Consider the following 22,309-nt stretch of genomic DNA (forward strand, 5'->3'; position numbering starts at 1 on the left):
TTGTGGAGAAGTCAAAGAAACTCTAGGTTATATTCGTTGGATCTGTGGTCTTTTGGTAGTCTCCAGTACTCTTTTGTTAGCCTAGCCTAATGCTTTATATCTGGAAACGCAAAGGTCCTAATGCTCTCTATCTGTATATGAATTAAACACATATAGACAGACCAAACCAGACTAGAAAGTTTTCGAATAAAGGGAACTTTGTTGTTAGGTTGTAAAAGCTTGTTCCAATTTTGGTTTATTTAGGGTTGAAGATGATGATAAGCTAAAGACCATTCATAAACCGTTTCTTTTCAAGTGTATTAAAAGATGCTTTTCGATTGCTAACCAGTAACCACTGTAGAAAGATAAAGAATGGGGTTTGCAGAGAGGAGAACTATGTATAGCGAGAAAACCAAATGGAAAAGAACTATTTTATTGACAGTTATAATGTGGTAACATACATATTTGAGACCTGAGATACATACTAAACAGAGATACTAAACAGTTAGTGAATCATAATCAACATACTAAACAGCGATAATGAGCAGAAACTACATACTAAACAGCGATAATGAACAGAAACTACATACTAAGCAAAGATACTAAGACTTAATGAACAGAATCAACATACTAAACAGCTATACTTAAAGTTAATGTTGTAATGAGACATGAGAATGTACAAACTAAACAGAGATACTAAAAGTCAATCAACAGAAACTACATACCAAACTTTAATCAACAGAAAACTACAGTCTACATACTAATCAGATACCAAAGTTAAACTAAAACCTAAACAGAGATACTATCAACAGACCCTACAGTCTACATACCAATCAGATACTAAACGTTAACAGAAACTACAGTCTAAACAGAGATGCTAAACCTTAATCAACCAGAAACTACAACCTAGAAACACTAATGAACAGAAACTAAATTGTAGCCAGTCGATTGCTTCAAAGGCATAGTCTTCAACCTTAAGACTCTGTTAAGAGTTCTCTTAAACTGTTGGGCCTTTGTCGGAAAAAACCTCAACTTCAGAGGCTTCTTATCTGCAACAGCAAGAGCGTCCTTAGTTGGTTTCTTCTTGAAACTTGTTCGTCTGACTCTCAACTTCAACAGCTTCAATAGAAACGAGCTTCTTGTCTTGTCCACCGTATTTTTCACCTCTTCTTCAACTTCAGGACGAGGCAAAAACTGATGAGACAACAACTCATAAGCGCTTCCTCTGTCCTCAGGGTCACTAGAGAAGCACGTTTCGATAAAGGCCTTAGCATCGGAAGGCAAACACTCTGGTATATATGGAGCTTCACCACAGATGAGAAGAGTAGCGATATCATCTAGTTCAATGCCTTGCCAAGGAAACACACCCGTGTACATCTCCCGCACCAAACACCCCAACGACCACAAATCAAGAGACTTGTTGGCCACGCCATCACGGACAGACTCAGGCGGCATGTAGATGGGAGTCCCCACCCACGGATAATCAGTTTCCCAGAACAGAGGAACCTCTCCGACCTCCAACGAGTTGCCAAAATCAGAAATCTTGATCTCGTACGATGTTGAATCTTGTCTCAAAGAAGAAGAAGGGAAGACAAGTAAATTGTCTGGTTTGAGGTCACAATGAACATAACCATGTCCGTGAATCGAGACCAAACCTTCAAGAATCATCCGCGTGAAATCTTTAATCAATGGCTCCGGCAACTTTCTGTCGGGGTAACGATCCAAGAAAGCGTTTAAGCTACCTTCAGAGGCGTACTCGAGTTGCAGTCTGTGGACTTTGTTACCGTGATTGCTTAGACCTTGTTGAAGAGAGTCTCCAAGACACGTAATGATCCTGGGACATCCCCTGAGTTTGAGAAGAATCTCTAACTCTCTTCGGAGACTGTCGTAGTCTGCGTCGTAAGAGTTCTTGACGGCGGAGAGAAACGAAGAGCCGTCGTCGGGATTAGTGTAGCGGACTAGGTTAACGTAACCGTAAGCGCCTTCTCCAAGAAACTTGACGTATTCTTCGTTGGACTGCTGCATCTTTTCGATCGGAATTGGTTTTCTAGGGTTTCGAAAAAGAATCGCTCAGAAAAGAAATCGCAAAAGAGCCTTTTTAGGGTTTTGAAACTGAATCGCAACGGAGAAAACAAAGCGTAAAGAAAATCGTGGAAGCCAAGGAGAAGAGGTATGAGAGTCTTTTCTAGATTTGGGTTCAGTTGGCTTTTTAGGGTTTCGGAAAAGAATCGCTCAGAAAAAGGAATTGCAAAAAAGAAATTAGGGTTTCGAGGATTGAATCGCAGTGGAGAAGCAAAAAGAAAGTGGAGCGAAGGACAGGAGGTGTGAGAGTCTTTTATAGATTTGGGGTTCAGATTAGTCGGTCCACAGACACGAAAAAAAGGAAATTGGAGTTAGATAATTTCCTTTTCTGACTTTACTAAAAAAAAAAAAATTTGAAGCCCCTAGAGAAAATAAAAAATCTTAACGAATCTGACGGTTTAAACAATCTGAACGTTAGCGTAACATTAAACAAACAAATTTCACAGCCGTTTTTTTTTTTTGATAAAGTTCATAGCCGTTTTTGTCATCAGAAGAGCCGTTTTTGTCATCAGAAGAAATTAATTTCGTATTTTAGCAGTTATAAGAAAAAAAATTAGTACTTTAATTTTTGGATTAGTTGTTTCTTTATATTTTCAAACACTTACTGATATGGGATATTTTCATATTTCTGGTTTTGTTTTCGTAAAAATATATTTATAGTTAATCTAAAAATAAATAATTATACAATTTTTTATAAAATATATAAATCTATAGAATTAGGTTATTGATTTTTTTAGTGTAATACACATGAACTATTACTATATTTCAATCATATTACTAAAAATATAAACTACTTAAATGAAATTATTTATGTCACAATAACTAAATGAAATATCACAATTTTTAGAGCATCAGCGCCGGTAAGAGAAAAGCGAGTCTTCTAACAAATATAAATTGTTAATAGTTTTTATTGTTGTAAACTGTTTATCTTAAAACTAGTTGTTTAAAACACTTAACTAGATTCTAACCCGCCCGACTGGGCGGGTGTTATTTTTTTCAACAATATACCATTTATAATTTCTTCTGTTTTGGATATATCGTAAAACTATTTTGTACGTGTTTCTATATGTTAGAGTGTGTTCATTTTGTATCCTTGTTTGATATATAATAGATAGCGACATCCTTTTTAAACGGATCATCTATTCTATTAAATTTATTAATACAATTTATTAACTTGTATGATTATCTAAATGACCACAATAAAAATATATCTAAAATACAAATTTATATTAGTTTTTGGATTTTCATTTTAATCACGTTATATTGAGTTATCTTATTGACATTCTTTTGTAAATGTTATTTTATCGATTTTTTTTTTACAAAACATAGAAATATAGAAAACATTATTAATGAAATTACCACTAATGGAGAATTATATATATGTATATAGCATAGTATAGTATATCTTATAAGAAAGATATAAAAAATTGTTAACAATTGGTCCATTTAAAGGAGAAACAAAATTAAAATTTTAATACTTTTAATTAGTTGTTAGGGAAAGAAAATAATAAATTACAATAACAATTATTGTTATGATATTATTATGCAAATAGATAAATATCAGTTGTGATTTTTAGGAAATGGTCCAATGTGACTTTTAAATGGTAGATAAAATCTGTACTTCTCTTTTAATAGAGAAGATGTTAAAATACAATTTTATTATATTTTTCTGCAAAATCATCTATTAAACTCATATAGTCAAGTCTTTCGACCATAGTTGTCTCAGCTGATAACATGGTCATCCCGTTTAACCTTTTTTGTGGTATGGTAACCTCCAAAAATTTTTTACCTGTTTCAAATACAAAAAAAAAACTTCTTTCAGATGTAGCAATTAATACCAAAATAGTCATAAATAACCGATAAACAATTTTTGTGTTAAGATAACAATCCTTGTTTATTATAAAATGAAGAAATTCGATAATTTTTTCTAATTTCTACAAATATTGATTCTAGAAGGATTTTAGAAGTATTGTTTTTATATGTTTTAAAATGTTTTTTTACAACATCAATAATTAAAAGTCTTAAATGAATCTCAGACATCTTTTCTCTCATTTTTCTTTATCATAAGCCAGTTTGCTTACTATATTCATGCATCAAAACAGCTATGCAAGACAAATTAGATGTGGAAATGAAGTAAGTCATCACCAAAATAAAGAGTTAAAAGAAGACCAAAAGCACCAGTGGTCTAGTGGTAGAATAGTACCCTGCCACGGTACAGACCCGGGTTCGATTCCCGGCTGGTGCACTTATTTTTTTCCCAATTAAGAAAAAACAGTTGAGAGACGCACCAAACTTCTCCAGTAAAAGATTTGGATAAGCAATCCTTCCCGGAGAGAATATTCCGGTAGCCAACATGCTCCAAAGACTCGCTTTTACCCCTTCTTTTGGTTCGCCTTCTCTCTTCTTTCGCTACTTCCCTTGCTTTATCCAGTCACTGCCATTTTCAAAGACAGCCGTCATCGTCTCTGTCCGCCACTACCTCCACCGGTCATCCACTCGTACGAACAAACTCCATCAGAGACGGGTCTGGTCCTGTGGATTGGATCAACGAACACGCCGACTGCAACAGAGTTTTCCGTGCCGGAGCCAACATGTCCCATCACATGGCCGTTAGAGCCGGCGAGGAGAAGCTTAAGGCAAGAATCAAAGGGACTTCAGGTCAAGTGAATAGTAATCCATTCATAGAATCTTTAACTTGGTTATACAAGTATGTTTAAGAAATAAAATGCATCAGTTAAGATCAATGAATGGATGATTGTTCAAAACATGAGAAATTAGACAAATCCTCGTGACGCTAGGTGAAATATTCGGATGTCATTTGTTTGAAACTCGCAAAAGAACTTTGACATATTGAAGGTATATTCATAATTTGGTGCCACCAGTAGGATTTCTTGGTGTGCAATACCTTTTCTTGAATGATTTTGAAAAGCTAACCTTGCCATTAGCATATGTTCAGAGGAAACAGAGATCAAGCAGAGAAATTAACAACCAAAGTGGCTAAATTACAAGTAAATTGAAGCATGATTATTGGTGTGAGAGAGGGTTATGTTTTTATGCATTAGGAACTTTGCGTTAAGCTGCCATTTTATATTATACAGATGTAGTAGTAGCCTATTCCTCAGAATACTTTATGAAAATTCAGCACATATATCATATAATCTTATCTTCTTCTTAACACTCAGAATATTCCGGTCTGTCAAGTAGATATACTCCAGTTTATCAGATTCCTGACCATATGAGACTTGTATTCAATTGTAATTGCCATAAAAATCAGTAACACACTTTCGTTTCAACTCTCGAATATACAGATACATGTATGGTTACCTAACAAAGTATTACACATCAAAACCCAAACTGTCAACAAATAATATAATAGTCCGCAAATTGTTTTGTGTAAGGAGGAATAAACTTTATAAAACCGTCTGTTTTAGTTAAAGAAAATCTTTCTGAAGATCATAGAAATTTTTGAATGGAAGGGAAGTGAAATGAAAGTAGGAGTTACCTTTCTCGAAACTCAATGGAACCTCAAGAAACTCGTGTCATTACAAGCTTTTCTGGTTATTATTCTCGACGTGCTTCATAATATCTACGATGTCAAATTTAACGTTGGTTGTGACTTTTGTTGATCCATTGTCATGACATGAGATCATTATTAGACTACAAAAAGGAAAATGGTGGAAAAAAGTATTATCAACTGGAGAAGAAGAACGTATGGAAACTTATTTGATGACAAGCTTTTTTGGTTATTATCCTCGACGTGCTTAATAATATCCGATGTCAAATTTAACGTTGGTTTGACTTTTGTTGATCCATTGTCATTACATGAGATCATTATCAGACTACAGAAAAGAAAATGGTGGAGAAAAATATTATCATCAACTGGGGAGGAAGAACGTTTTACGTCACGTCCTAACTGTAAAAAATGCAAAAAAAAAAAAAGTTATGGTCCCCTATTGGAGCCGGCTTATTGGGTCATAGTGGGCTCGGGAGGCCACGGCCCGTTATCCTTCCACCGTTGAAAGCGGGAGGTGGACGCTGCTCTGTGAAACCAGCCTCACGCAGTCTCCTCCGCTCTAAGAGTGTCCCGAACAGCAAGCTTTCGCTCGAGTCCGACCACTCAGCTCCCGACTTGGAATGGGCAGGCCAGAAGATAGCCCATCCGAACCCGGCCCAAATAGATCGGCCAACTGTCCCATCAACCCGTAGTCTCCACTTGGATTACAAACCCGCGTTACCAAGCTCGACATACAGTAACTGTGTGCTAAACTTATATATACAACAAGCAAACATATGTTTTCTTCGATGTGGGACTTTGCTAGCTAAAATAAAAACATCTAACTCTCTAAAACAAAAAAACAAGCTTTGTTTTCTTCGTTTTTGAGCTTTTCCTTCAGTCGATCTGTTTCATCCTTCGATTTGATTTTCTGAATCGTTTGATATGTTTTATTCATCTCTTTTGTTCCATTCTTATTCTTCGTGTTTTATAGTCTGATGGTTATTGCAGGTTTGTTTTTTTGGAAGATAAAGTCAGGTTTCGTGAATTAATTGTCTGTGATGGATGGTGCTTCATTTCGGCATTCTGGATTGTAGATAGCTTTGAGCAGAATCTTGATTGTGTGGTGCTCGTTGCTAAGAAATTTCTTTCTCTATGTAGAGCTTTGGTGATGTATAATCAGTTGAAGAAGACTTAAACCGAGACTGGTTATGTCAATTGAGCGGTCTAATTTGAGGTGGAAGCGTCCGGTTTGGTTAGGCTGGTTAAGCTCAAGGTTTATGGCGGTTTAGCCAACTTAATGAATGTAATTAGCCTCTGATATATAAAGAGCGCATGTGGTTAATCCCCTCTCTCTTGTGAGCTATGTTCTAGAGTGAGCAAGAGAGGGATTATTCGATCTTGTATACAGAAAAGAGAGATAGTGAATTGCTGAGTGAGTTCAGCACGAGAAGTAGGGTTGTTACTCTTCGGAGGGCCTGAACTCGTTAATTGTGTGTGTGTTCTCTTTGCGTTCTTCTATCTTCTTCTTGTGTGTTCTTCTATTGAGAGTTCGAGGAGTTGTTGATCGTGATCGGAGCAGAGAAGATCCTAACAAAGTGGTATCAGAGCCAGGTTCCGAGCTCAATGAGTGGTGGCGATTCAATGGCGAAGGTCAAAGTGGCGATCTTTGACGGACAAGGCGATTTCTCGATGTGGAAGAAACGGATGTTAGCTCACCTGTCAATCTTGGGATTGAAGGATGCTCTAGAAGAATCAATCCCATCTCCAAAGCCGATGAAGAAAGAAGAAGATCCAGATGTGTATCAAGAAAGATTGAAGGAAGAAGAAGCTAAGAGGCTTGAACGGGCTGAGAAGGCGATGAACATGTTGATCCTGAATCTTGGAGATCATGTTCTACGGAAACTCGAAGATTGTACAACGGCGGCATCGATTTGGTCGGCTCTCGAGAGGTTATACAATCAAAAGACGCTTCCTAATCGAATCCACATTCAACACAAGTTCTACACGTTTAGGATGGTGGAGTCGAAGTCTATTGATGAGAATATAGACGATTTTTTGAAGCTTGTTTCTGGATTGAGTAGCTTGAATGTTGAAGTTACTGAGGAAGTACAGGCGATCTTGCTTCTGAACTCTTTACCAACGCAGTATAATTCCCTCAAGGAGACGTTGAAATACGGAAGAGACACCTTGACAATAGAGAGTGTCATGAATGCTGCGAAGTCTAAAGAGATGGAGTTAGGAGAAAAGCAAGATCAAGCTGCTTCAACAAGGAGTGGGGATGCTCTGGTAACTAGAGGAAGACCTGAGAAGAGAGATTCAGGCAACAAAAAATGGAAGAACAGGACGAGGTCTAGTTCAGGATCTCGTATCACCTGCTGGTACTGTAAGAAAGAAGGTCACAAGAAAGCAGACTGCTTTGCACGGAAGAAGAGTCTTGAAGGTGCAGAGAATGCTGAAGCAGCTGTGGTAATTGATGCTCTGACGGTTTCCGATTCATGGCATCAAGATAAGTGGGTCATCGACTCTGGGTGCTCCTATCATATGACCTCGAGACGTGACTGGTTCGACACCTTTGAAGAAGTGAGCTCTGGACAAGTAACGCTAGGAGATGACTTTACAGTCGATGTTCAAGGCATAGGCTCGGTGAAGATTAAAGCCTATGGAGGGACAGTAAAAGTCTTGAACAACGTCAGGTATGTTCCTAAACTCAAAAGGAATCTACTCTCGACTGGAACCCTGGATAGACTAGGTTTTAGTCATGCTGGTGGGAAAGGTAAAACAAGGTTTTACAAAGATGGAAAACTAGCGTTACAAGGAACTCTGTCTGGAACTTTGTATCTGTTGGATGGTGAGTCTGTGGTTGCAGGTGAAAGCAACAACGTCCTTGCAAAGAACTCTAAGGATGAGACTGAGCTCTGGCACAGGAGGCTGGGTCATATGAGCCTAAAGAACCTCCACATTCTCGCGAAGAAAGGCATTCTGGATAAGCGAAGAATCAGTGAGTTGAGTTTCTGTGAGAATTGTGTAATGGGGAAGCTAAAAAGGTTGAGCTTCAACATAGGAAAGCATAACTCGGGAGAAGCTCTGAAGTACGTCCATGCTGATCTTTGGGGTTCACAGAATGTTGAGAAGAGTTTATCGGGAAAGCAGTATTTTCTCTCGATGATAGATGACTTCACTCGGAAGGTCTGGGTGTTTTTTTTTTGGCAGCTAAGAGTGAAGCGTTTGAGAAGTTTTGCGAATGGAAGAAGCTTGTTGAGAATCAAGTGGATGCAAAAGTGAAGTGTTTGAGGACAGACAACGGGTTAGAATTCTGCAATAAAGAGTTTGACAGCTTCTGCAGTAAGTATGGCATTGAGAGGCATCGGACTTGCGCCTACACACCACAACAAAACGGTGTTGCAGAGCGCATGAACCGAACGATCATGGAGAAGGTCAGGTGTCTCTTGGACGAATCCGGACTTGAAGAGGAGTTTTGGGCAGAAGCAGTGTCTACGGCTGTCTATCAGATTAATAGAAGTCCCTCATCAGCCATAGACAGTAATGTTCCGGAGGAGTTGTGGCTTAAGAAGAAGCCTGGTTATAAACACATGAAGAGGTTCGGGTCTGTTGCATATGTACACAAAGACCAAGGGAAGCTGAGGCCTAGAGCGGTCAAAGGAGTGTTCATAAGCTATCCAGTTGGTATAAAAGGCTACAAAATCTGGCTGCTTGAAGAAAAGAAATGTGTGATCAGCAGGAACGTGATCTTTGTAGAAGACAAGGTGTACAAGGATGAAATGAAATCTCAGAAGGAAAAGGCTGTGTCAGAAGTCGAAGGCAGTGGGAGCTCTGTGGTTGAAACCAAAGTAGCTCAAGCTGAAGTATCGAAGAGTAAAGCTACTGGTGGTTTGGGTCAGTCAGACTCGCATGATGTTGAAGAGTCTGACAGTGATGAAGAAGAGAACAGTGGTTCTCATGCTGATGAGCCAGGGAGCTACATTATAGCAAGAGACAGACCTAGAAGAGAAGTTGTTCCTCCAGTGAGGTTGGGAGACTATGATCTAGCAGCTTTTGCTCTCGTTGCTGCTGTGGAGGTTAGTCTTGATGAACCACGAGATTATCAAGAAGCGATAAGAAGCAAAGATAAGAAGCTCTGGTTTGGAGGGATGGATGAAGAGATGGAGTCGCATGAAGAAAACAGAACCTGGAGGTTGGTTAAAAGACCTGAAAATCAGAAAGTGATTGGCTGCAAATGGGTTTACAGGAAGAAGCTTGGTATACCTGGAGTGGAGAAGCCTCGCCACAAGTGCAGGCTAGTAGCCAAAGGATACTCACAAAGAGAGGGTATCGATTATCAGGAGGTGTTCTCTCCAGTTGTGAAACACGTTTCTATAAGGTTTCTTCTTTCGGCTGTAGTGAATGAAGACCTTGAACTGGAGCAGTTAGATGTGAAGACAGCTTTTCTTCATGGAGTTATAGAAGAAGAGATCTACATGGATCAGCCTGAAGGGTATGTCGTTAAAGGGAAAGAAGATTATGTTTGTAGACTTGAGAAGGCGTTGTACGGTCTCAAACAGGCGCCTAGGCAGTGGAACAGGTGTTTTGATCAGTTCGTAGTGGATCAAGGTTTTAATAGGAGTGAGTATGATCATTGTGTGTATATCAAGAAGTCTAAGGCTGGGGTCAGAGTATATCTACTCTTGTATGTCGATGACATGCTACTGGCATCGAAGGATGCAGAAGAGATCAAGCGAGTTAAGGAATTGTTGGGAAGTAGATTCGAAATGAAGGATCTGGGGCCAGCTAGGAAGATTTTGGGTATGGACATAGAAAGAGATCGTGAAGGTGGGGTACTTACACTTTCTCAGTCGAGTTACCTTGAGAAAGTTCTTCAAGCGTTCAACATGAGTGAAGCTAAGCCGGTTTCAACTCCTATTGGGTCTCAGTTCAGATTGTCAGCAATAAAAGATGGTGACGGTCAGGTACCAGTGGGAGATGACGTTCCTTATGCGAATGCTATTGGAAGTGTGATGTACGCAATGACGGGAACTAGGTGTGACTTGGCTTATGCAGTGGGACTGATAAGCAGGTTCATGAGCAATCCTAGTTCAGATCGCTGGTCTGCAGTGAAGTGGGTGCTGCGGTATATACTTGGAACTCAGGATGTGAAGCTTGTGTTTCGCAAGCAAAAGGAGTTTAAAGTGGAGGGGTTCTGTGACTCAGACTTCTCATCTGATCTTGATAGAAGGAGGTCAATTTCAGGTTATGTGTTCACGGCAGGAGGCAGTGCGATCAGTTGGAAGTCAGGGCTGCAGGATATAGTGGCGTTGTCTACAACTGAGGCTGAGTACATGGCGTTGGTGGAGGCAGTTAAAGAAGGGATCTGGCTTAAAGGTCTGATAGAAGAGTTTGGATATAAGCAAGAGAGTATTAATGTTTGGTGCGACTCTCAGAGTGCTCTATGCCTTGCCAAGAACAACGTTCATCATGAGAGAACGAAACATATCAGTAGGAAGTTGCATTTTATCCGAGATATAATTGCAAAAGGGGATGTGAAGGTGCTGAAGATTCACACGTTAAAGAACCCTGCTGATATGCTGACTAAGGTCTTGCCAGTTGAAAAGTTTGAGAAGGCTCTAAGCGTTCTTGGCGTAGCCAAGCACTAAGGTGCTTGCTACAGGTGTTGGGAGTTCATGCGTTTACATTCGTTAAGGAGTTCTGGAGTTATACTGATTATCATCAAGGTGGGGTTTTGTAGAGCTTTGGTGATGTATAATCAGTTGAAGAAGACTTAAACCGAGACTGGTTATGTCAATTGAGCGGTCTAATTTGAGGTGGAAGCGTCCGGTTTGGTTAGGCTGGTTAAGCTCAAGGTTTATGGCGGTTTAGCCAACTTAATGAATGTAATTAGCCTCTGATATATAAAGAGCGCATGTGGTTAATCCCCTCTCTCTTGTGAGCTATGTTCTAGAGTGAGCAAGAGAGGGATTATTCGATCTTGTATACAGAAAAGAGAGATAGTGAATTGCTGAGTGAGTTCAGCACGAGAAGTAGGGTTGTTACTCTTCGGAGGGCCTGAACTCGTTAATTGTGTGTGTGTTCTCTTTGCGTTCTTCTATCTTCTTCTTGTGTGTTCTTCTATTGAGAGTTCGAGGAGTTGTTGATCGTGATCGGAGCAGAGAAGATCCTAACACTCTATCCACGGTTTTGTGAAAGTTCTGTAGTTACTGATTGTTATTGCTATACCACCAAGAAGAAGAGTAATGAAGAACCAATTCCTCTATAAAGGAAATGACTGTTGATAAAGACTTCTTCTACCCTCTATCACACTGGCCTCTTCCTCTCGCTACTGAATTTTTAAGACTCTGGAGCAGTTTCTGTTACTCTTCTACTGGATTTTCATGAAAGTATGGTCAACTAAGAGGACCAACGAACCATTTGGCTGCTTTATATATAATTCTGTGACAAGCTCTCAACTAATCATAACACCTGTCAATGATTTTTTGTCATGACTCACAGCATCGAGATATATGTAGTGAAGTAGTCAAAGAAACTCTAGTTTATATTAGTTGAACCTGTGGTCTTTTTGGTAGTCTCCGGTACTCTTGTTTTAGCCTAGTAATGCATTCCCTCAACGCTTTCAGTAGCAACAGAATCTTGTCCCACCTTTATTCTCTGTATCTAGAAACTGTTTGAATAACATTTGATGAAAACAACTTCACCAAACTTTCTAGTCTGGTTTGCTCTGTCTATGTGTTTATTTATACAGATATAGAGACATGGACCTTTGCGTGAGAAATTCAAATTGAAAAGAACTATTTTATTGACAGTTATAATGTCGGAACATACATATTTGAGACCTGAGATACATACTAAATAGAGATACTAGACATTGATGAACAAAACTACATACTAAGCAAAGATACCACCACCTAATGAACAGAATCACTATACTAAAACGTTAATGTTTGTAATGAGACGTGAGAATGTACAAACTAATACTAAAACTCAATCAACAGAAACTACAGTCTACATACTAAACTTTAATATGAACAGTCTAAAACCGAGATACTAAAAGTTAACCAACAGAAACTAAAGCCTAAACAGAGATACTATCAACATACCCTACAGTCTGCATACTAATCAGATACCAAACGTTAACCGAAACTACAACCTAAACAGAGAAACTAAAACACTAATGCACAGAAACTAAATTGAAGTCAGACGATATCTTCATGGGAATAGCCTTCAACCTCAAGACTTTGTTCAGAGTTCTCTTGAACTGTTGGGCCTTTGTGGGGAAAAACCTCAACTTCAGAGGCTTCTTATCTGAAACAGCAAGAGCGTCCTTAGTTGGTTTCTTCCTCTTCAAACTTCTTCCCCTGATTCTCAACTTCAACAGCTTCAACAGAAACGAGCTTCTTGTCTTGTCCACCGTTTTCTTCTCCTCTTCTTGAACTTCAGGACGAGGCAAAAACGGATGAAACAACAACTCGTAAGCGCTTCCTCTGTCCTCAGGGTCACTTGAGAAGCACGTTTGGATAAAAGCCTTAGCATCGGAAGGTAAACACTCAGGTATCCATGGAGCTTCACCACAGATGAGAAGAGTAGCGATATCATCTAGTTCAATGCCTTCCCAAGGAATCACACCCGTGTACATCTCCCGCACCAAACATCCCAACGACCACAAATCTAGAGACTTTTTGGCCACGCCATCACGGACAGACTCGGGAGGCATGTAGATGGGAGTCCCCACCCACGGATAATCAGTTTCCCAGACCAGAGGAACCTCTCCTACCTCCAGCGTGTTGCCAAAATCAGAAATCTTGATCTCGTACGATGATGAATCTTGTCTCGAAGAACAAGAAGGGAAGACGAGTACATTGTCTGGTTTGAGGTCACAATGAACATAACCATGTCCGTGAATCGAGACCAAACCTTCAAGAATCATCCGGGTGAAATCTTTAATCAACGTGATAGAACCAAAATCGAGCACCGTCCTTTTTGGTTCATGGACACGGTCCAAGGTGGCGACCTTGTCGACCAGCTAGACCTAGCCGAGGTTTTCTCATCAGATTATGCCAATTCCCTTATTATCTATGCAATCTTGGATGAGCTGAATACTCAAGTGAGCTGGACTGACACTATCATGGACGAGCTGAGCAAGTTGGTTCAATCTCCCGAGCTGGTTCGACCATCAAACCACCCGAGAAGGAACACAGACATACGTTCATTGTTCGAAGCATATCTTCTAAACCACGATGTTTCTTCGCGTAAAACCACTTGGAGAATGTGCTTAACTCAATTACGGAGCTCCTCGACGAAGAATCAGATCAAACGGAGTTCAGATGTGGAAGTTATGCAATTTACAAATCAGGTGATCTTCAGTTCTCGCGAATTCGGGTTATGTGGATCGTCCGGCGTGCATCCTAATCATTCCCACCATGGACCAGCACAACCAGCATGAACCTGGACATTTTTCTGAATCTGGACTAGTCAACATCAGAATCCGCACTTTGACTAGTCTTTCTTGTTTTCCACACTTTGACTAGATCTAGTCAAATTTCGATTTTCTATGCAATGTTTTTCCGCACTTTCTTTATTTCTTTCTTTGACTCAAAGTATTATAAATATGTAAACACTTTGATCATTTTAAACACATTGATTTTTCCTTTCTTTTGAGATTTTCTCTCTTTGTTCTTGGTTGAACATTTCTTAGTTTCTTGGTGAGGTTATCTCCAAGTCTCGATCCTTCTTTTGTTGGACCGGTGCGTCACATCCGGCAACGATCGAAGTCTGGTAGTATCATTGGGCCTTTCCGCATCCCATTGTGTCACCATTCATCCCACCAGTTCTCTATCCTTCCGGATCAGAGTCCATATCTCCCCTTACCGGACGAGTGCCTTTCCTTGGGTCTATCATTTGGTATCAGAGCCACTCTTCCGGTAACTCTTTTCTATCCATTTTTCTCATCTCTCCATTTCTTCTAAACACTTCTTCATCTATCTATCTTGAACCCGGGCCCCTCATTACCCACCATAGTTAAAATAAAAAAAAAGATCTAAGTTTATGCAGTAAAAAAAAAAAAAAAAAAGAAAATATTAAAAAAAAAAAAAGTTTCAAAGTTTGTTTGTTTGTGGTGTGGTGGTGGAAGAGAAAGCCTGCTGGCCGAAGAGAAATCCGGCCTTTGAGGTGGTTAAGGCGGGTTCCCCTTTAAATCTCTTATCTTTCTATCTTAAACCGTTTGATCTTGCTTGGATTTGCCCATTGGGATTCTTGATCTGTTCTCTTAGAACCTTGAGAAGAAACTTGTGTGATCACCATAAAGTCTGAGAGAAAACACTTGAGTGGGTGAGATTAAACACTTGAGAGAGTGATGAATTTTATCTACTAACTTTTGTGTTGAAATTTTCAGGTTAAAATGTTTGGTCTTCACCGGAGAAGTAGCAAGGAGAAGCCCCCACGACATTCTGTCTCTCAAACTCCATCTAAATATCCTTTGAATAATTTTGATGAGTTTGTGAGTGTGCAGGAAAAGCCAAACCAAAGATGTAGAGAGCATTCTAGACCATCTAGAGATGTGGCTGATCCAAAGAGGCGATTGCTCCAGTTTGATGTCCAAGAGTTTTGTAGTAACTTTGAGAAGGGAATGATGAAAGCCCTCAAGGACATCAACCAGGTCCATAGGAAGAGCATATCCACACGTGCACCTGTAGCTGAGCCATCATTGTTCATCAGTGAAAAACCTAAAGGTAAATCTGAAACCCATGTTGAAGAGTTTAAAGATTTTTCAGATTCTTTGCCTATCTTTGATGAACCTAATGAAGAGCCAATTGAAAGCTTGTTTTCTTGTGAGAAAAATTGCGATCTTCGTTCTATTGAACCTGAGTTTATTCTTGATAATGAGCAGACTATTGTAGAACTAACCGTTTTGCAACCGGAGCATCCGAGTAGTCTTGTTTTGTCTCCACAGGTTTTTGAGGAAGAGCCACTGGACTATCCACATCAAGGGCCACGTCTTGACTCTAGAGAACTCTTGGATGATGATCTAGGCCCCATCTTTGATGAGGGAGACGATCTTGATCCCATCCTTGATGAAGAAACCACAAGCATCACCTCCATCGCCATGGAGAGCCATCTTTGTTTTGATCCCGGCCCTTTGTCTCCTACCCCTTTGTCTCCTGATCTTCAAAAGCACTGTGAGAAATCTGATCTAATTAATTCTCTTCCTGATATGTTTGTGAAGATCAGTTCCCATGATGTAACTCGTTTTGGTCTTGAAAAGATTAAAGAATTTTGTGTTTCGAAATCTGTTTTTGAAAACATGTTTAATTCTTTTAAAAATTTTAAACCTGATGACCTTCTTGATCAACAATGTTTTCAAAATGTCAATGGCATCAATTCTGGAATTATTTTGAGCTTTGATCAGTTCTTGGAACATAACAAAGGTTTTCATTCTCTTGAAAAGTCATTTGATCATAATTTGCAACAAACCGATTTCTGTGCTAGAAAATCTTTTGATTCGTTTGTTTTCAAAGGAAAAGACTTTGATCTGAGTTTTTCTAAACATGCACTGATCACTGATAATTTATTTGCATCCTCTTGTGCCTTGGACGAAATTTTAGTTAAGAAGTTGCTGGAACATGAATCACTTAGAACTGAAAATGATTTTTGTGATCTTGCTTCTTGTGATTTTGTTTTGCAGCCTGATCTTGTGTGTTCTGATTCTGATCATGTTAGGCACGTTTTGAAAATGTTCTATGGTGTTTCATGCCTTGAAAGCATTCTGATTTACAACACCTTCTTTGATAAACATGTTGAGCTTTGGATAAGTAATTTCTCAGTTTAGGCTTAATCTTTTGTGTTCTAAATCTGAGAAATTTTTGCATGTTTTGGAATTGCTCTTTAGGAACCATGTAATCACATGCCTTGAAACCCTGGTGGTCATTAATTCTTATTTTGATGTGAGCTTTGAAAGGCTGAAACTTGTGCTTCTTGTTTTAAGGAAAGAAACTTTGATTTGTGATTTGAACAAGTACATGTCTTGCACATATGATCCTGGTATTTTAATGTTTGCTTTGAGTATTCAGGATAAACAGGATCAGTCTCAAAGAAATGAAAGCAGTGACCGTGCTTATCAGCCTAGGCTTTGGAGATGGAAGTACTTGAGGAAAATGACTTCAAAACTCCAAGGAAGTTTCTCTTCAAAATTTTCCTTCATTGAATTTTTCATGTTTTTTAAATTCTTTTTATCTGATTCATTTCCTTTTGATACAGGTAAAATGGATTTGAGGACAAATCCTTTTGAAGAGGGAGAGTATGATAGAACCAAAATCGAGCACCGTCCTTTTTGGTTCATGGACACGGTCCAAGGTGGCGACCTTGTCGACCAGCTAGACCTAGCCGAGGTTTTCTCATCAGATTATGCCAATTCCCTTATTATCTATGCAATCTTGGATGAGCTGAATACTCAAGTGAGCTGGACTGACACTATCATGGACGAGCTGAGCAAGTTGGTTCAATCTCCCGAGCTGGTTCGACCATCAAACCACCCGAGAAGGAACACAGACATACGTTCATTGTTCGTAGCATATCTTCTAAACCACGATGTTTCTTCGCGTAAAACCACTTGGAGAATGTGCTTAACTCAATTACGGAGCTCCTCGACGAAGAATCAGATCAAACGGAGTCCAGGTGTGGAAGTTATGCAATTTACAAATCAGGTGATCTTCAGTTCTCGCGAATTCGGGTTATGTGGATCGTCCGGCGTGCATCCTAATCATTCCCACCATGGACCAGCACAACCAGCATGAACCTGGACATTTTTCTGAATCTGGACTAGTCAACATCAGAATCCGCACTTTGACTAGTCTTTCTTGTTTTCCACACTTTGACTAGATCTAGTCAAATTTTGATTTTCTATGCAATGTTTTTCCGCACTTTCTTTATTTCTTTCTTTGACTCAAAGTATTATAAATATGTAAACACTTTGATCATTTTAAACACATTGATTTTTCCTTTCTTTTGAGATTTTCTCTCTTTGTTCTTGGTTGAACATTTCTTAGTTTCTTGGTGAGGTTATCTCCAAGTCTCGATCCTTCTTTTGTTGGACCGGTGTGTCACATCCGGCAACGATCGAAGTCTGGTAGTATCATTGGGCCTTTCCGCATCCCATTGTGTCACCATTCATCCCACCAGTTCTCTATCCTTCCGGATCAGAGTCCATATCTCCCCTTACCGGACGAGTGCCTTTCCTTGGGTCTATCATTTGGTATCAGAGCCACTCTTCCGGTAACTCTTTTCTATCCATTTTTCTCATCTCTCCATTTCTTCTAAACACTTCTTCATCTATCTATCTTGAACCCGGGCTCCTCATTACCCACCATAGTTAAAATAAAAAAAAAGATCTAAGTTTATGCAGTAAAAAAAAAAAAAAAAAAAGAAAATATTAAAAAAAAAAAAAGTTTCAAAGTTTGTTTGTTTGTGGTGTGGTGGTGGAAGAGAAAGCCTGCTGGCCGAAGAGAAATCCGGCCTTTGAGGTGGTTAAGGCGGGTTCCCCTTTAAATCTCTTATCTTTCTATCTTAAACCGTTTGATCTTGCTTGGATTTGCCCATTGGGATTCTTGATCTGTTCTCTTAGAACCTTGAGAAGAAACTTGTGTGATCACCATAAAGTCTGAGAGAAAACACTTGAGTGGGTGAGATTAAACACTTGAGAGAGTGATGAATTTTATCTACTAACTTTTGTGTTGAAATTTTCAGGTTAAAATGTTTGGTCTTCACCGGAGAAGTAGCAAGGAGAAGCCCCCACGACATTCTGTCTCTCAAACTCCATCTAAATATCCTTTGAATAATTTTGATGAGTTTGTGAGTGTGCAGGAAAAGCCAAACCAAAGATGTAGAGAGCATTCTAGACCATCTAGAGATGTGGCTGATCCAAAGAGGCGATTGCTCCAGTTTGATGTCCAAGAGTTTTGTAGTAACTTTGAGAAGGGAATGATGAAAGCCCTCAAGGACATCAACCAGGTCCATAGGAAGAGCATATCCACACGTGCACCTGTAGCTGAGCCATCATTGTTCATCAGTGAAAAACCTAAAGGTAAATCTGAAACCCATGTTGAAGAGTTTAAAGATTTTTCAGATTCTTTGCCTATCTTTGATGAACCTAATGAAGAGCCAATTGAAAGCTTGTTTTCTTGTGAGAAAAATTGCGATCTTCGTTCTATTGAACCTGAGTTTATTCTTGATAATGAGCAGACTATTGTAGAACTAACCGTTTTGCAACCGGAGCATCCGAGTAGTCTTGTTTTGTCTCCACAGGTTTTTGAGGAAGAGCCACTGGACTATCCACATCAAGGGCCACGTCTTGACTCTAGAGAACTCTTGGATGATGATCTAGGCCCCATCTTTGATGAGGGAGACGATCTTGATCCCATCCTTGATGAAGAAACCACAAGCATCACCTCCATCGCCATGGAGAGCCATCTTTGTTTTGATCCCGGCCCTTTGTCTCCTACCCCTTTGTCTCCTGATCTTCAAAAGCACTGTGAGAAATCTGATCTAATTAATTCTCTTCCTGATATGTTTGTGAAGATCAGTTCCCATGATGTAACTCGTTTTGGTCTTGAAAAGATTAAAGAATTTTGTGTTTCGAAATCTGTTTTTGAAAACATGTTTAATTCTTTTAAAAATTTTAAACCTGATGACCTTCTTGATCAACAATGTTTTCAAAATGTCAATGGCATCAATTCTGGAATTATTTTGAGCTTTGATCAGTTCTTGGAACATAACAAAGGTTTTCATTCTCTTGAAAAGTCATTTGATCATAATTTGCAACAAACCGATTTCTGTGCTAGAAAATCTTTTGATTCGTTTGTTTTCAAAGGAAAAGACTTTGATCTGAGTTTTTCTAAACATGCACTGATCACTGATAATTTATTTGCATCCTCTTGTGCCTTGGACGAAATTTTAGTTAAGAAGTTGCTGGAACATGAATCACTTAGAACTGAAAATGATTTTTGTGATCTTGCTTCTTGTGATTTTGTTTTGCAGCCTGATCTTGTGTGTTCTGATTCTGATCATGTTAGGCACGTTTTGAAAATGTTCTATGGTGTTTCATGCCTTGAAAGCATTCTGATTTACAACACCTTCTTTGATAAACATGTTGAGCTTTGGATAAGTAATTCTCAGTTTAGGCTTAATCTTTTGTGTTCTAAATCTGAGAAATTTTTGCATGTTTTGGAATTGCTCTTTAGGAACCATGTAATCACATGCCTTGAAACCCTGGTGGTCATTAATTCTTATTTTGATGTGAGCTTTGAAAGGCTGAAACTTGTGCTTCTTGTTTTAAGGAAAGAAACTTTGATTTGTGATTTGAACAAGTACATGTCTTGCACATATGATCCTGGTATTTTAATGTTTGCTTTGAGTATTCAGGATAAACAGGATCAGTCTCAAAGAAATGAAAGCAGTGACCGTGCTTATCAGCCTAGGCTTTGGAGATGGAAGTACTTGAGGAAAATGACTTCAAAACTCCAAGGAAGTTTCTCTTCAAAATTTTCCTTCATTGAATTTTTCATGTTTTTTAAATTCTTTTTATCTGATTCATTTCCTTTTGATACAGGTAAAATGGATTTGAGGACAAATCCTTTTGAAGAGGGAGAGTATGATAGAACCAAAATCGAGCACCGTCCTTTTTGGTTCATGGACACGGTCCAAGGTGGCGACCTTGTCGACCAGCTAGACCTAGCCGAGGTTTTCTCATCAGATTATGCCAATTCCCTTATTATCTATGCAATCTTGGATGAGCTGAATACTCAAGTGAGCTGGACTGACACTATCATGGACGAGCTGAGCAAGTTGGTTCAATCTCCCGAGCTGGTTCGACCATCAAACCACCCGAGAAGGAACACAGACATACGTTCATTGTTCGAAGCATATCTTCTAAACCACGATGTTTCTTCGCGTAAAACCACTTGGAGAATGTGCTTAACTCAATTACGGAGCTCCTCGACGAAGAATCAGATCAAACGGAGTTCAGATGTGGAAGTTATGCAATTTACAAATCAGGTGATCTTCAGTTCTCGCGAATTCGGGTTATGTGGATCGTCCGGCGTGCATCCTAATCATTCCCACCATGGACCAGCACAACCAGCATGAACCTGGACATTTTTCTGAATCTGGACTAGTCAACATCAGAATCCGCACTTTGACTAGTCTTTCTTGTTTTCCACACTTTGACTAGATCTAGTCAAATTTCGATTTTCTATGCAATGTTTTTCCGCACTTTCTTTATTTCTTTCTTTGACTCAAAGTATTATAAATATGTAAACACTTTGATCATTTTAAACACATTGATTTTTCCTTTCTTTTGAGATTTTCTCTCTTTGTTCTTGGTTGAACATTTCTTAGTTTTTTGGTGAGGTTATCTCCAAGTCTCGATCCTTCTTTTGTTGGACCGGTGCGTCACATCCGGCAACGATCGAAGTCTGGTAGTATCATTGGGCCTTTCCGCATCCCATTGTGTCACCATTCATCCCACCAGTTCTCTATCCTTCCGGATCAGAGTCCATATCTCCCCTTACCGGACGAGTGCCTTTCCTTGGGTCTATCACAACGGCTCCGGCAACTTTCTGTCGGGGTAACGATCCAAGAAAGCGTTTAAGCTACCTTCGGAAGCGTACTCGAGTTGCAGTTTGTGGACTTTGTTACCGTAACTGCTGAGACCTTGTTGAAGAGAGTCTCCGAGACACATAACGATTCTTGGAGATCCCCTGAGTTGGACAAGAATCTCTAACTCTCTTCGGAGACTGTCGTAGTCTGCGTCGTAAGAGTTCTTGATGGCGGAGAGAAACGAAGAGCCGTCGTCGGGATTAGTGTAGCGGACTAGGTTAACGTAGCCGTAAGCGCCTTCTCCAAGAAACTTGACGAATTCTTCGTTTGACTGCTGCATCTTTTCAATCAGAATTGGTTTTCTAGGGTTTCGGAAAAGAATTGCTCAGAAAAAGAAATTGCAAAAGTCAAATACAGCATAACGCGTGAAGCTTAATAATTACTAAATGAAAGCTTAACCAAATCTTTAGATTGATGTCTATTCAAATCTTGGGAATGGTATGCTATAAAAAATCATGGTCATTCAAGTTGGCGAAGAAATATCTGTATCAACTACTCATATATTCAACCAAAGTTAATTCACTACTACTTCAACTATTGAGTGTCTTTTTTTATCTTTTACAAGAATATAAAGTAAAAGATAACCATCAAAGTCGTTGAAACCAAGAAAAAAAGTAAATCACCCAAACTGAATCTAAGCTGCTCTGATCTACAATTGTTACTGTGCAGATCGTTTTCAATGGCAATCTACAAGCAGCATCATTTGCTACAGAACATTACGCTTGCATCACAAAGTTTAAACAAGTAAAAATCTTAAAGTTTTCAACTTTCAGCTTCATACAAGTACTAATCAACCTTCCTTCCATCGCTACACTTTGGTAACAAAATTTATGCTGCATAGACATCGTAGAACACAAGAAATTATCTACAATAACAGAGATTCAAACAAGCTTCGTCTTTTGTTTGATGAGATCGATGGCCAGAGAGAACTAAAGAGACGCTATCTGGAAATTCACAAGAGAATCAATGAACAAGGCAAATTATTGGAGAGACCACAAAATCAACAACACTTATGAAGAATCATGCTTTAAGGGAGCCAAATAGATTACAGGAGCACTAGGAGAAGATACGGAGACATGAGGAGCTGGAGATGTTGAA

At 39.2% G+C, this 22,309-nt stretch overlaps 2 protein-coding genes and 1 non-coding gene across 3 annotated transcripts; 1 reads left to right on the forward strand and 2 right to left on the reverse strand.

Annotated features, from left to right (window-relative positions):
* Window positions 1-100: 100 nt before the first annotated feature.
* On the reverse strand, window positions 101-21,583 carry LOC108820367 (mitogen-activated protein kinase kinase kinase 20-like). The gene is made up of 4 exons (XM_018593315.2): window positions 21,157-21,583; window positions 12,999-13,539; window positions 12,714-12,941; window positions 101-885 (listed from the first exon to the last, which is right to left on the reverse strand). Exons 1-3 carry the CDS (start codon window positions 21,489-21,491, stop codon window positions 12,735-12,737), a joined length of 1,083 nt encoding a protein of 360 aa, XP_018448817.2. The 5' UTR covers window positions 21,492-21,583; the 3' UTR covers window positions 101-885; window positions 12,714-12,734.
* LOC108820365 (mitogen-activated protein kinase kinase kinase 20-like) lies at window positions 895-2,300 on the reverse strand. The gene has a single exon (XM_018593313.2). It carries the CDS (start codon window positions 2,002-2,004, stop codon window positions 895-897), a length of 1,110 nt encoding a protein of 369 aa, XP_018448815.2. The 5' UTR covers window positions 2,005-2,300.
* TRNAG-GCC (transfer RNA glycine (anticodon GCC)) lies at window positions 4,236-4,306 on the forward strand. Its single transcript has one exon. It is a non-coding gene; the product is annotated as a tRNA-Gly (tRNA).
* Window positions 21,584-22,309: the final 726 nt, after the last annotated feature.

Source organism: Raphanus sativus, chromosome 8 (assembly GCF_000801105.2).
Source record: "Raphanus sativus cultivar WK10039 chromosome 8, ASM80110v3, whole genome shotgun sequence".
Taxonomy (NCBI): domain Eukaryota; kingdom Viridiplantae; phylum Streptophyta; class Magnoliopsida; order Brassicales; family Brassicaceae; genus Raphanus; species Raphanus sativus.

What these genes read in the sequence shown, in the direction of transcription:
- LOC108820367 (XM_018593315.2), bottom strand. Translation starts at nt 21,491, where the DNA reads ATGCAGCAGTCAAACGAAGAATTCGTCAAGTTTCTTGGAGAAGGCGCT. An exon ending in GACAGAAAGTTGCCGGAGCC is followed by an intron (nt 13,540 to 21,156) that starts GTTGTGATAGAC and finishes TGAACCAAAAAG; the next exon opens with GACGGTGCTCGATTTTGGTT. An exon ending in CGTTTTTGCCTCGTCCTGAA is followed by an intron (nt 12,942 to 12,998) that starts GTTCAAGAAGAG and finishes TTTCTGTTGAAG; the next exon opens with CTGTTGAAGTTGAGAATCAG.
- LOC108820365 (XM_018593313.2), bottom strand. Translation starts at nt 2,004, where the DNA reads ATGCAGCAGTCCAACGAAGAATACGTCAAGTTTCTTGGAGAAGGCGCT.